The following is a 15,519-nucleotide window of genomic DNA, read 5'->3' on the forward strand; positions in this document are numbered from 1 at the left end:
ACCTCGACCATCTGTGTGCATTGTCTTCCGAATCCGGCCAGATTTTAATGGGCATCCAGAGGACCCTAAAGATGCAAGACTGTGAAGTCCAACCCCCTCTGCCCACACCCCCCTCTCCTCTCACCAGAGTCCAGGGTCCAGGACTGAGGGAAAAAGGACATCCCAACCAGAGCTTTTCCTTCTTTTTTGGCGCTGACGAAAAAAAGACAAAACCGCGAAGCCGCTGAATGGACGGAAATCCAATGCAGCCAAGTCCCTCTCTTGAGTGCTGCTGCAGGAGCCTGCCAGGCGTCCTAGCTTTCGTCACCACGCCCAAGGTCCTGGAATGAGGGTCTGCAGTATTGCATCCAGCTGGAACAACTAAGGTACTGGGGGGCTTTGGGTACATCATCCTTTTGCCATTTGGGGTGCTTCCTACTTTTTTGGAGTGCGATTTAACCCTACACTAAATTGACCTCCACTAACCTGCACTGGCCTTACAGCCTGCGCTTTCTAAAGGGGACTCATCTTGAGTTGCTGTGATTTCTATTTTGAACACTCAGAACTATAGAGTGTCATAACTTTGACTTTGGCTGTCCTGGCTGCCTAAAGGCCTCCTTCTGAACCTATTGGCTTTGGCAGTGCTTGTTCCCTTACAGGTTTTTATTTAATGCTGGAATAAGACTGCTTGCATCCCTTTGGGAGAATCTCACTGTTTTTATTACTTAATCAGTCTGTTCTGATCTAACCCTAACCTTTCCTTCCTTAAGTCAATACTGCAGGTTTCTTTTGCTCACCACATTTCTCCCACGTCTCATTCCTGTCGCTTCATCTCTATAATATTCAGAGTTTGTTCCTTTCTTATCCTCCATGCTACAAAACTATTTCTGCTTTTTTAAAAAAAAAAACATTTCTACTGTTCTGTCACACTCTCTGGCCTCCCTTGCCCCTTATCTATCACTCCTCTGTTCGTCTACTCTGTATTTTCCTATCGTGACTCTATTTGTCCATCACTTGGAATGGACGAAGTGGATGTCATTGAGTACTCTACCCTCTTGTTTCCCATGCTGTTGCTATATATCTGTATTTCCACCCCCCCCCTTCTTGCTGTAAACCCGGCCCCCTGTTTCTATAGCTCCATGTCGCTCTGTACCCTGCCACCCTGTACACATGCCTGGTCTCGGGGGGACCATTCAACTAGAACACAGCTATACCCCTGATTAATTCGGCCTAGCTGTTCACGTATGAATATGACCCCATGAACCCCTCATTACCCTAATAAAACGCAGCTAGCAGAGCACATTCCGGCCTAGTTGTTCACATATGCGTGCTTCAGGCATAACTCCATCAGAACCCAGTCTAGGTGTCCACCCACCAGTCTGCACACGTCCAACTGCTCCAGCACCACACCTAACTCTAGGATGCAGCTACCACCAGGCAATTACATCTGCTGCACACATCCGGTGCACCTACGCACCCCGTGACACTCTCTACTGACCAGAACTAGTTCCCGAGGGCGTTCAACCTACCAGCACTTTGAGGTCATACCAATGATATATAGAGCGCTTTAATTGGCAAGAAACATAACTTGTCTTGCTTGGCTGGCTACTTTTTTCTCCCGACTTAAATTTCATTTTCTCTGCTTCATCTTTAAATCTCTTTATGGGCTTGCTCCCGACTATCTCACTGTACTCTTGTTTCTACACTCCCTCTGGTCCTCTCCGCTCTTCTCTTTTTAGGTTGAACGTTCTTTGCCCCGCTTCAGATTCTTTCAGCTTCTTGCCCCTCTTCATTGGAACGCGCTTGCCTCGATCTATCACTGTTTACTGAATTTTTCGTGTCTCCTTGAACTCCCCTCCTCCCCTGTTCCTGATGCTAGCTAGCAGAATTGATGTGCAACATGTTCATTGATCACTACTTTGTACTGTGTGTATTTTTTATAGCGCCTTAATCCAAACCGCTGCACAAAGCAAAGGTTATGCCAGTATATAAATGCTATACTGACCTCACCTTGGGTGCTGGAACATGTGTAACATATGAATGCATTACTCACCTGCTTTATTGACTTTTTCTAATTGAATCCTAACTTGGGATTCATGTTACAACTAATTGTTGCTGTTTGAAGACTACTAGAATCATTGTGTATAGATACAGTATTCTACCTTAACGTGTGTAAGGGCTTACTTGGATACCTGTATTCACTGATTTCATTGTACAGCTCACGTTACCCCTCTTAAGATGAGCCTGGCTGCTCAGTCACACTGCCAACTTGTGTAGTACAGGCCTATATTAAAAGGTGGGTTACCTAATACCAAGAGATGTCTTGTGTATCCCACACCAGGTGTGCTGCACTAATTCTTATCTAACGGGGGGGGGGGGGGGGGGGTGATGAGTCGGAGGTTCATGGATCTATTCTTTGCATTATGTCTCCTCTGCAGGTTTGCCCAAAGTCCGGTTTCTCTGTGGGGTCACAGAGGTCATCAGGGTGGAACGATGGGTGTTCAAAGGACACGGTGGAATTTATCTAACTCGTCAGCAGCTCCCCCTGAAGTTGGCGTGGGCTATCTCCATTCACAAGAGCCAGGTATTGGGACGGCACCCTGAGGTCTGATTGGTGGTTGGGGGGAGGGGAGGGGTTCAGCTTGATGTGTGGCCACGCTCCCTCCAAGGTGTAAATGTCCACTCACATGGTGGCTGTGCCACTGAATTAAATTGGGCTAAGTGAGGGTGATCCATCTCCTAATACATTCCTTCCCTTCCTCCACCCCACCCCCGTACATGGGTGCAGCCTCCCTTTCCTGGATCCCCGCCTCAGCAGGGTCTTCAAGGTGACCATTCTCTTGAATGTGAGAAATGTAGTACACTACTGAACCCAAACCCCCCCCCCCCACCCTCATCCCTCCCCCATTGTCTTTCCATAGCTTGGCTAGTAAGTAACATAACCCAATGTTCTGTGTCCACTTCACCAGACCAGGGTTGAATGCTTTTTGTTTCTCCCATTTCCTTCTCACCGCCATGGTTTCGGTTTTCATTCTTGTCCCTGCAGTATTTACAGCTTTTGTTTACTTCACTGCTTGGTGCCTAGGACACCCATTATGTACTACCCAGTACCAATATGCCCACCCTATTCAAGTCTGTACATTGGAAAGGAACTGGTGGGAGAAAGAAGCCATTGTGATTGGGTGGGCATGGGCCCTACGGGGGTGGTTAGCGGATGGGTGGAGCTTTGGAGCAGTTTGGTTGCATGCCCTTTGTCTTCAATTCTTAGTACTCTGCTTCCATTCTCTTGCCCCTCAAGCTCGCATTCCTGAGATTAGAGTGGGTTTGATGGCACAATGCCGGGTCTGGAGGTTTTCCCATGCCTTAACTCCCCCTCCACACCCGGATTTAGTTTTGGGCCTCTGCGGATACAGCTGGGACTCCCTGTTCAGACGTCTTGCATCTTTGGTGTGTAGTGACGTGCTGTTACCATGGAACTGACGTTCGTATTCTTCTCCTAGGGTATGTCGCTGGACTGTGTGGAGATTTCTCTGGCTCGAGTATTTGAGAGTGGTCAGGCCTACGTAGCACTGTCCAGAGCTCGCAGCCTTGAAGGACTAAGGGTGATGGATTTTGATTCCCATGCGGTGAGGGCAAATCCCCAGGTCCTGCAGTTCTATTCTCGGCTTCGGAAGGAGAGGGCTCTTGCACAGGTAAGTGTGTGTGTGTGTGTTCAGTCTTCTGAATACTTTGGGTTTGAAGATGTGTAAGAGCTGCAAGCACCAGGTGTCTCTGATCTGCAATGCTGCACCATACTGACACTGGCCAGGAGGCAATGACCACAGTGTGCTTATTACCCTTAACCACGCCAAATCTTTTCCACTCCATACATGAGATGAGACCGTCCTTTATTTCCAGCTGGGGAGGACTCATCTCAAGTTTGATCTCTACCCTGATTAGCCCCATCTGAGTAGTAGTGTCTCCAGACTGACGAGCCAGAAGGAGGACGCTGACAAAAAGACATTGTATTTAAAACTGTTTATTAAAATAAAAAGATAAAAAAACAACTGTCGGTATCTATTGCTAAAATGATTGCCTTTCTACAACACTAATACTAACAGTGCTCGTCAATAAGTTGGAATATCTTCTATCTCGCCCTAACACTGAAGAAAACGGGTCCAGCCTTCAGAGCGGTTTATTGGCCCTCTCCTGGTCTGCTGGCTATCGCTTCTTCGGTAGCCTCTTCTCTCCGTGTCAAAGTTCACAAAAAGGCTCCAAAAATAACAAACAAGGTCACAAGTTTCTGATAAGAACTGGTTTGGTGTAGATGGAGGGATATCTCCTTGATCCCTTTTCATCGCTTGGCCTCTCTTCCTTGTATTCAAACTGGTTCTCTCTGGGTTCTTTCATTTTCTTCCATATTCATCTTTGTGCTGTTCTGCTTTCACAGTTCTACTTATTCCCAAGGGGTGTTGGTAACCCCGTATCAGATACTCTTCCCTTAGTTCTGCGTCATATCTGTACGCTGTTTGGCGCAGTAATTCTACTTTGGTATCCTGCCCTCACAATCCTTATGCTTAAGGTTTTTTCCTTCCTCTGATGCCTTTGTGCCATTGATGGGAGACTTGGTCAATTCTTTCCGTTTCCCCTTGCTCTGTGGCTTTTGTGCCCCCCACCACCATAACCACAAAAAAACCATGTACCTTCCAGGAAGTGGGGCTTGCCCGGTGAGGCGGCTATGACTCATTCATGGTGTTGCTCTCTGGATTGTTGTAACTCACTTGGCTTTGCTCATTGATTTCGGGGCAGTGAGTGAAAGACTTCTTCATCCCTCACCGTCATGGTTTGGCGTTTCTTTGGCTCCGGGCCCATCGTGTCCTCTGCGTGGTCACGAATAGCTGGGAACGGGTTTGCTCTGTCCTGTCCTTTTACAGATGGTCTCCTGCATCGCCTTCTCCACGGAGGGCTGGCTCCACTGAAGCGCAGCTGCGCCTACAACTGATGTACACACGTCTGAGGTTTGCCTCCACATATTCCTTCTCCTTTCAAGGCTGATTACGCTCTTATTCTTGTCCCATAACCAAGAAGGGGCGTGTTTGGGGTATGATCCGGTGTCAAGTTCTCCTAGTAACTAGCCTTGGATGTCCATTAATTTATCGAATACGAAATGTCTTGAGGGAGAAAAGTTATTCAAACAAATAATTTTCCGCTGACCTTTCTGGCAAATTACTCCCCACCCGTCCCCCTACTTAACTGTTGGAGGACCACCTCACTGTGTGCCGCCAACCCCCTCCATCCCTCTGCAATGCCGGTTACCTTCACGTACGATGCCCTAGTGAAAAAGGGTGCGGTGGACACCCCGTCTCCCCTTGTTCACCATAATGGCACTGAATGATAGATTTGACAGACCTTTTCGGCTGTTCATAATTTTTGAAAAGCAGAGATTCTATCAAATCTACAATTCTTTTTTAATTTGAAATGTTCTACCGATAGCACCAGCCTTGCCTTGAGCCAAATGTTGGTGAATACATTCAGATTGTTTTTGAGTCCCATGGTTCAATAAAACCTCCTCTTTCAGAATTCCCATGTTTGCAGAGATTTCCTTTACAGGGGGTTCTACATGGGAATGGGAGTCCTTGTCCTCTGGTGTGATCACCCCCTAGTGAGGTCCCGCTTGCCGAAACCTTGAGGGAGAGTTTTGCTTAGCACGCTCACCTCCTAGCCTCAAAGGGTGAGTGCCCCCCTTCCCCTGGCAACAAGGGACAGATTCTCCTGATTCGTCACACCGCATCTTTTCTCTCCAGCCCGGGAGGCCTCGTCTGAAGTATCCTGTCCTGCAGAGGATGCTTTGTTTAAGTACTCTGTTCCGTTCTATGAAATTTCCTCTGTATCTGTCCATTTCGGCCGACTAATTGGAGTACCTTTTCCAGTTTTAAATCGGCCTGTCCTCATATGGTGCAGTCCAACTCTACGTGCACGTTTCCATAAACACAGGAGTTCATTGGAGGCCTGAGGGATGGTGCAGTGTCTTCTTGCACTGAATGGTCTTGGTGGGGGAGTTGGGGGCACTATAGCCTCAAGAGCAGGGAAAGGGCAGAACATTCATACCGAGTAATGCACTGCGTTAGTCTGAAGCAGATGGGCGTGAAACATGGCTGGGGAGACGGAGTATTAAAAGTCGCACCAGGGCTGAGGGTGCATACGAATATTATCAGAAAATAGTTCCTAGTCGCAGGATGAGGGATGGTTAGCTGGACCCGTTTGGAGCAGATGGTACGTTTCCCGGGATTCTTGGCATGAGATACAGGGGGTGACTGCAATAAATCTTCAGAGCGTGGTTGAGGGGTCTTCTTATGCCCATCTGAATTTGGGACAGCTTGGAATGCTTGGGAAGGTATTCGACTCTAAATGACCCACTGCTTTAGCGAACAAACTCTGGGGACCCATAGTAGAGGATGTCCCTTCTGATCTGGACAACTTGAGACCATGCTGACCTTCAGTGAGGCTCTGACTGTGCATTCATCTGTTCACCTCTTTTAGAGGTGATCCTCCAGCATCACCCAACACATTGGGGCCTGGGGATTCCTTGCCATGCATTCATCCTCCGAATTCAGGCATTCCAGTGCCCATCGTACAGGTTTCCTTCCTTTTTGGTAGGGAGTCAGACGTTGGGTGACTTCGGCATGAAGGCATATGGCAGCAGATTTTAAACTTGCTGGCAAAAGCCCTTGATTTAATGTGCGAAAGGAAAATCAACCCCATGTTTGCCGGTGCCATCCCCCATTATCACATGGAGCCATATGCATTAGTCACTAAACCAATGGGAGCTTCTGATAGATTTTCACTTTAGGGGCCTCCAAGATGACTGTTCATGAATTTCTGCTGGCATTTAGTGTTTGTGGTGGGTTGATTGCCTCTTTCCGACGATGAGATGGTGATGTGGGAGACGGAGAAAAGCATCTAAATTAGCACTAGCCCACTTTGTACTCTGTAAACCCACGGTGGCCTTATTTGTTTTATTTTTCCTCTTTTCAGACGTCCATTCAACAGTACCTTGAAGAAGGGGACAAGGAAAACCATCGGTAACCACCACTGCCGGGACCATTCCAAGCTAGAATTGCACTGATCCCTGTCCTGCACTTAATGGGGCCTTGTATAATACTGTACAGTTGTTTATATATTTAAAATAAATGTGTACTTTTTTTAAACCAGTTTGGTTAATTTTTGTCATGTGAAAAGTCTCATGAGAATTCGATGGAGTGGTTTGGCTGCACCCTTCCTTGGAAGCAATACATAGTTAATGCTTGGTAAAATGCACGGCGTGGATACTCTTACTCCGTTTTCACCATTTGGATATGTCTTTCTTGAATAATTAATTTTATTACATGTTTCATACCTGATAGAGTGGGACCGGGATTTGAACCTGTTGCTCAATTCAGTGGAATTGTGTTTATTCCAAGCAAAACATTGCCCCTGATCTATCCTCCCGACCGAGTAGATAGTGTCTAGATTTCATTTTGCTAAAAGGTGAAAAAATAAATTTGGACAGACCTGTCGGTTTCAAAACTATTGCACACCACTCCAATCCAGCCATAGTTGCACGTTAGTCACTCACCGGAAAAGCAAATCTAGGTGTGTTTATGTTGAATGCTGTACTTTGCAACCTAGGCCCTTTCCCCACTATCCAGGAAACTGAAATCCAGGTGTGCCTTGCCGAATCCTGTAGTTTCAAACTTAACCCTTCTCCAACTAACCAGGACACTCAAACTTCAGTGGGACTCCCAACTATTTCACTCGGACACCAGACCCACTACCAGCTAACCAGAGAAGATTGATTCTGTCCCAACCCATTTTTAAATGCGGGCAAAGCTCCCTCCCCAACCCTTCCCTCCCATACCAACCAACAAGCCACCAAGTGAAGTGCCCTCACTGCAACTTCTTAAACCAGAACCCTCTCCACTTTGGGTCCACCTTAATGCAAGACAGCAAAACATTAGGATGCTGTCTCGCAACAGAGGAAGCCCCTCTGATGACCCCCCCCCCCCTTGCAAGATGGCTAGGCACCACTACAATAACCCTAGAAGCCCTCCAACCCGGAGAACCCTCTACACCCCAAGACACTAACTGTAGGGTAAGGACACCCCAGGGAATCCCCCACCAGCAGCCTCCCACCCTTTCCGGATTACCACCCCATGTATCGAGCTACCTGACACTACACCAATAGTCTCAACGCAAGGAAGATAAGAACTGCCACAATCTGAACCATGCATGGTGCTGCAGGCGGGCTACTGCCCCAGCGACCTAAACTCAAACGTGTAAACCAAGCTACCCCAAAGGACCACAACATGCCTCGACACAGAACAGGACGACAAACAAAAATGAGAAAAGGAATAAACCAAATGGAACCACACCACATCTCATCCAGCAGACAGAACAGAATACAGAAAACACCACCACACACATGGTGGGCAACAGAACGAACACCCTAAGGGGAAAATCTCTATACCGAACACTGACCTTGCAACTTAGCCGCCCCCTTCCCCCCGTCCGTCCCCCACCAGAACATCTCAACACTACTCTCCAGGCTCACCAAAAACATACTGGAACCATGCAGAAATAGAAGAAACACCAAGAACGAGGAAGAAAGAAATCGACGCCCTTGCACCATAAAACACGAGGACACCTCAATCGACTACAACAAAATGTAGAAGAGGAACCGGAAGAATCAGGTACCCAATAATTAATATAGCAGACCTACTGGACGACGAAACAGATCGCACTGAACAGCAGTCACTTCCGGAGAGTAACATGGAAGCACACCAACGTGGCAAAAAAGCGGATATCAAAATACACTGAAGCAATCCGCTGCAACCTAATCGACGCAAGATCAGTGTCCAAACGTGCCACAGAGATCTATGACCTATTCGTCACAGAAACATGGCTAGTTCAAAACTACAAAATCACACTACACAGCTGCCTCTCCGACTTCAAGTGCTCATAAACAGAAAAGAGGAGGAGGATTTGCAAAAGCGTACAAGGAGCAACTGAAAATGAAAGCAAACGAGCTGCCAAACATAACACTGCAAATCCATCACTGACTGAACGCCTAAACAAACTTCATTCTGGTCTACAGACCACCGACATACGATGCAAAATTCTTTCCATCGAACATGAAACGCCTGAGAATCCTTGAAGCCGTCAACATCTGGCATGAATAAGAAAATGCGTACTCACAATCGCTAGTCCAGCAAAGGGAAACGATGAAACTACAAACATGCTTGACGCAATCTTCAACAAATACCTTATCACCACCAATACAAATACTCTGGAGCGACCACCTCATCATTTCTTTTGTGATCAGGCTACCCACCAAAGCAACGGCCAGCCCAAAAAACCTCTGACTGTCATGAAAAAAAAAAAAACTGGAAAACCATCAAAGGCAGTAATCTGATCGAACAACTTGGAACTCCAACCACCAACAACTAAACTTTGGTAAGACGACCTCAACGACAAAAAAACCAACTTCATAAATGGTTACTGAAACAATCGACATTGCCCAGGAAAAACCTTCCACCCCATTGTGCAAGAGAGCAGTGGTAAAATGGTTCAATTTTCGCATCCACGCTCAGCACCAGGAAAAGAAGAGAAAAAAAAAAAAGCGGGAACTAGAATGGAGACAAAAAATGATAGAGCAAAAAGAAATCGCAATACCATTGACATCGATCATACAAAAAGGAAATTGAAAAGGCCAAAAATAAATATGACAACCGAATCGCCAAAGCCACCAACACCCAAAAATGAACTGTTCAACATCAAACGAAATGAGGAACCCACTTGCCTTCAATAACACTCTGGTACCCTCACTGGTACCCTCACTGAAAATATGCAACAACCTCAGACCATTTAAAACAAATTCAGTGTCCTCCACCAAATCATACAACCTACACCTCAACCATGGATTGTCAGAAACTCCAAAACCCCCCCCCCCCCCCCGCTAAATATCTGACCTTTCTCAAGTGGGTAAAAATAGCAACACAGCAGGCTCCCCCATGGACCCGTGCCCTCCAGACATATCAAGCCCTCACACAGTGCACACTGTTGGAATGTTACAGAAACCTATAACTATCACTTGCAACAGGGAAATTACTGCAATCATTCAAAATGGGCATACATCAAGCCACTCTTCAAGGACACAACGGGAAACGTAGAAGAACTTTCCAACTACATACCCATCTCAAATATTCCCTACCTAGCAAAACTACTTGAAACCAAGGTCTACGGACTAACAAAGGAGCACATTGTGCCTAGTCTAGTAGCTGGCGTTTTTCAACCGGCTTTAGGCTGAAGAGGGGGGACTGAGACGGCAGAGACGGCACTTGTCTCAATCTGGGATGATCTAAAGACCTATGCAAACTCTGACACAAGTGTGCTCTGATACTACTGGACCTATCTGCAGCATTCGACAGTCAGCCATGACATTCTCCTCAAGAGACTAGGAATGGGGGTCGCTGATTTAGCCCATCTATGGATTAAATCATTCCTAAATGATAGAACGGAACCCGTCTGGGTTAAAACTTTTTAAATCCACGCCAAGGATTGTGCCTATCCCCACTGCTCTTCAATATCTACCTGACCCCATAGAACGGCACAGCTTTACATGCTACAACTACGCAGATGACACAAATCTAAAAAATAGGCTCCCAACAAGATGAGCAACACTGGAAAACAGTCTACAAGAACCGAGTGGATGAACACAAACTGCCTCAAACGCAACCCAGGCAAAACTGAAATAATGGCTATAACCAAAAACCAGGAAAACAACCACTATATCCCATTGCCCACAGAACTACGAACAGCAGATGCCATTGACAACCATCAAAAACCTTAACGTGCTGATGGACAACTAGTACCACAAGTAAATGCAATGATCAAGGGAAACTTCAAGCTCTACATACACTTTTTCAAACAAAAACCGCAACCCCCTTTCTGCACAACAGTCTGCACGTACTTCACCACACTGCAACCAACCAAACCCAGCCCTACACAACAGCACATTGGAGTGTAACAAGCTGTAAATCGCACCCAAGCTCAGCGAACGGTGCCAACAGAATATCACAACTGTCTACCTCGCAAGTCTCATTCTACCTCTTTCCGCTATGCTCTACTAACCCACCCTCCTCCCCACACTCTGCCAGAGGACCACTCTGGTGGTGATAGTGCGTGGTACAAATGATCTCTAACAAAAATGAAGGCACATTTTGGGCTGTAATGAAAACAATAACCCTGAGCTATGCACCTTCACTGCTCCTCCCGATTCTTTCCTCCGAGTGTTTGGGGCTCTACATAGATACCGAGTTATCTTTTAAAGAACATACCCGGAAGAAATCGTAGACTATTCACAACCAGTCTCCAGAGAAGGCTCCAATCCTTTTCCCAACTATTGCGTTTGTAGCACTGTATGAACACTTGCCTCGCACGGATGGTGAAGCTGCCCTTGTCATCGGTCTCTACCCGTTCATTCTGCTTGCCTCCTGCTCTCCAGGACACCGCCCTCCAGCCTGCCCTTACCCCACCCAGGCTGTTTCAATAATCTGGATACGCACAATCTGCCACATTAGTGCTACTATTAGGTCACCCTTTTGCAGCATATCCTGCTTCTCTTCAGAGCCCTCCATACCAACGAACCAGATTACTTGAAGAGCCACTGCCCTTGAAACCCAGATGGTGGACAATGAAGTTTTTAAGACTATGCACCCACAGTCTGAGAACTCTACTGCTCCGTGTGCATCTCCCCATCCTTGCCAACAAGATAATTTAGACTACCTTCTCCCTGTGCTACATGCCTGAAGGTTTGAATGTGGATTTCGGTCCACTATAATCCATCCGCTTTCTGCCATCAGTGGCAGGACCAGCAAGTCCTTTCAAGCAAGATGGCAACTCTAGTGGGTAACGAAACTGGCTGTCGCCATACGTTGCACGTGCCAGCAATCAATCCAGAGCTCTGTTCAGAGATTCAAGCTATGCCTCAACTCTCGAGGATAAAACATGTATTGCTTGTGGCAACACCATAGGCTGGACTATTAAAAGAATGGTACACCTAGCAAGAAAAGCTTGGTTTACTGATCATGGGAAAATGGAGAGTCATTCTGGACTGAAATTCTAAATCTTTCCGCCCTATTGGAATCCTTCCACTTTTTAGAGATTCTAAGTTGTGGGGAATCTTCGTCAACAAGGATAAATTGGCGTATGGGATTGCCAGGAAACTTGCATCTGTATTCCCATCTGGAAAGCTTTGTAAATTCTTGTTTAGTGGGTTTGGGGGATGAAGGTTCTTCGTTGTGACTTGAAAGATTCCTTGAATACACCAAGGATCTGTCATTTCTAGAAGTGTATTCCCAACGTCTAAGCGCTGCTTTGTATTCCTGCAGGGAGGACTGCTTGACCAGCCCCCAAGCTTGCTCAAAAGGTATGGGACACTTAGATTTGATTCAGATTAAAGGACCAGTGTGGAAGTGTGTGCAAGTGGTCTGTGGCGGCAGCGGCTCCCCCTGGGTTTGAGCGATCTACCGTGCAGTGAATTTATTTGGAACTCACTTGGACTACTGTTCCTTTAATCTCTGGCCAGCAGAATGCAGCAGCAGAAAGTATAAAAAGTCACTTCTGGCGCAGAAGTGTGTGCAAGTGGTCTGTAGTGGTCTGTGAGAGGCCGTGGTATTGCAGGAGGAATGGTCATCGCACTAAGGATTTCCAACTCGGTATAGTGAATTTTACTTTTAGAAGTACTTGGCAATGCTGAGACACCCTGGCCATAAGGAAAGGCCACTTTGGTGAGTGAGGGAGACTCTCGGGAAAAGATACTGCAGTGACGGTTGGGTTTTGTACCCTGTGAGCCATGGTACTTATCTCTGTTATAAGGGAAGGAGGTAGTGATACACGCTGATGTGCTCCGTGACTGTTGAGCTGTGATTAACCACCTGAAATCGCCTTGTTAAAGAAGGATACTTAAGGGCTTGTTGTAGACCCTTGGTTTGTTTGATTTTTAAAGTGCACCAAACCCGTAGGGATCTGGGAGCATTGAATGAGGTTGAGAGTTGCATACATTAATAAGTTACAAGCATAATGGAACAATATGGAGGTTGCATGTTACAGGCATAGGTACATGGGAGTAGAAGAACAGCGGTTACAAACCCAGTATAACATTATCACAGGTAACAAAAGGTGCAAGCATCGGGTACAGTACAGAGGTGTACGACATGGTAACATTCAGATGTTTGTAGCTAGCCAGGTTTTGGTATTTTTCCTCAATTCCTGCTGAAACCATACCTTGTGTACCGGTCTGCAAAGTCAGATGAGGGGCACAAATAATGAAGGTGGTCAGTCGCAACAATCTCTTTATTGTCTTGATAATGGTAAGGCCAATGTGGGTCCTCTTTGTAAGGAAGCCAAAATGGTTGCTGGATTAATGAATAACTTGGGGTGGGGGGCTCAGGTGTGGATTTAAGCATCTTTGCATGCTCCGATCATTGAATGGGGTGTTATTCCACAATGAGGAGGCTCTACGTACTGGTGCCTGCCCAAAATGGGGTAGATATCCATTGAAGTCAACTGTATCGCATCTCTCCACATCCTGTCACAAACCCGATTGCTGGGAAGACTACTGCCTGATTCAACCAACATGAACAAATTAGTTGGTGTTAAAACAACTGCCAAATTGGATCAGACTTGTATGAATGAATTGAAAGACCTTAGTTTAATTACGCATGTACTCTATATTTCATGATGATGTAAGGTGTCAGGGTAACACTATAGTTCAACACACCAGTTATCCCACTTTACAAGGTTCATCTACAGAACTTACTCCAGTAGATTCCACAGCAGTAAAACAGTTGGAGGTGATGAGAAGCAATGGAAAAAGTGCTTGCACGCCCACGGGTGGATAGGGCGGGGTCAAATCTGATTCTGAAAAAATTGAGTGGCCCGCCGTCATCTCAGTTCTCTGGCAGACCACGAATTGGTGACATTGGGTAACAGGGGAGCACACATTTTGCTAATATCAGAACTGGAAGGAGAATTGAACACATACACGCTTAGTTTAGCAACATGGAATGTTGGGGCCTTTGGCAAGTTGACCAATGAATTGAGCTTGATGGAAACTAAATGCTTATTCAATTGTGTGCCTCCCCAGAAACCAGTGCAATGTAAGATCTGGTTTGGGTTAGTCATCTCGCCTAACAACAGGGTGTGTCCAGATTAAATGGAGGACGTCCCTCTCGAGGTTTATGTATTGGTATTAAGCAAGGGGTGGCCATAAGGGAACATTGATTTTGGGTGACTATAGGGGTGGATCTAGAGTTGCACTTTAATTCTGTATGGAAACCTTCTGGTCAACGTGTATTAGTCCTCATTGCAGGGACTTTAGAGAAGATTCTAGTAGAATAGAAAGTAGAATTGCCAGATTCCAACATTATAATGGTGGTGGACTTTAAATGTTTGACGTTCATTATGGTCCTGGATAATCATTTGCACTTCACAAGTAAATATGCACTACTTCAAATATAACATGGGACACAATGGAGAGTTTTGGGAAGGGTGGGGCTTACACATCCTTAATGGTCATGCCACAGGAGATGTACCCCCAAAGCCCACATGGCATAGACATGAGCTTCACTCCTGGATGGACTACATGGTAGTTACAGAAGGTTTGCTCTTGGAATGAAATCTTTTTTGATGGTGACCATGGTTTAGTGGTCTTAAACCTTAATATAAAGATCTTACCCAAAATAACAAGCCGTACAAATATAGCTTTAAATCACCAAGAGTACAGTTAGTTGGAACCAGTCTTGATAATATTAACAGGCCGACCAGGGACTTATGCAAGTCACCTCACTGTTCAACAAAAGCAAGGATTTGCGAGTAGAGACCTTTCCCATTGTTATCACGGACAAGGTTTCCAAGTCTATTTTGAACTGGGAAACTTGTCCTCGCTCAAACCGTCGGCATGTTTATGCAAAGGAGGTTCAAGTAAGGAAAAATGAGATGTGTAGAAAAATTAGGGAAGTACGCCTCCGCCTATCCTGTAAGAAAGAAAAGATGTTAATAAGAAAAGAAAAGCAAGCCTATAAAAACTGGGTTAAGTCACAGGTACCTCTTGATATAAAGAGATGGGGGAATCAATGCTAAAGTCAGTTTTGCATAAAGCCAGTAAAAACCTCTGGAATATCAAAAGAAATGGGAAGGGTGGCTTGGAAAAGATGAATCATGTTCCAGAAGAGGCTTGGAACAAATAATTCAGAGTTGTACAAAGGGTGAACTCCGACTATCACCAGGGTTTGTAGCTATTATTAGGATGTGGATATTTCCATTGAACATTTAGTGCCATTATAACATCTGGGTTGAATTCACGTGCCCCCTGCCCCAACGGCTTGTACAACTTGTTCCTGAAATGGGACCCTGAAGTATGGGCCCTGATGTTGCACATTCAATTTCAAAATTTACTAAATAACAAAACTATTCCTCCTTCATGGCACACAGAATTGCCCCAATTTTTAAGAAGGGGAGTAG

At 45.9% G+C, this 15,519-nt stretch overlaps 1 protein-coding gene across 1 annotated transcript in view; it reads left to right on the forward strand.

The window, feature by feature from the left end:
* Positions 1-7,166, forward strand: part of PIF1 (PIF1 5'-to-3' DNA helicase) — a 71,180-nt gene extending 64,014 nt beyond the window's left edge. The window contains exons 11-13 of the mRNA XM_069642461.1: positions 2,418-2,563; positions 3,480-3,671; positions 6,994-7,166. Of these exons, the coding sequence (XP_069498562.1) occupies positions 2,418-2,563; positions 3,480-3,671; positions 6,994-7,044 (389 nt within the window). The 3' untranslated portion in view covers positions 7,045-7,166. The remainder of the gene's footprint in view (positions 1-2,417; positions 2,564-3,479; positions 3,672-6,993) is intronic.
* The last annotated feature ends 8,353 nt before the right edge of the window (positions 7,167-15,519 follow it).

The sequence above is a fragment of the Ambystoma mexicanum genome, chromosome 1q, assembly GCF_040938575.1.
Source record: "Ambystoma mexicanum isolate Mex_15411 chromosome 1q, UKY_AmexF1_1, whole genome shotgun sequence".
Taxonomy (NCBI): Eukaryota; Metazoa; Chordata; class Amphibia; order Caudata; family Ambystomatidae; genus Ambystoma; species Ambystoma mexicanum.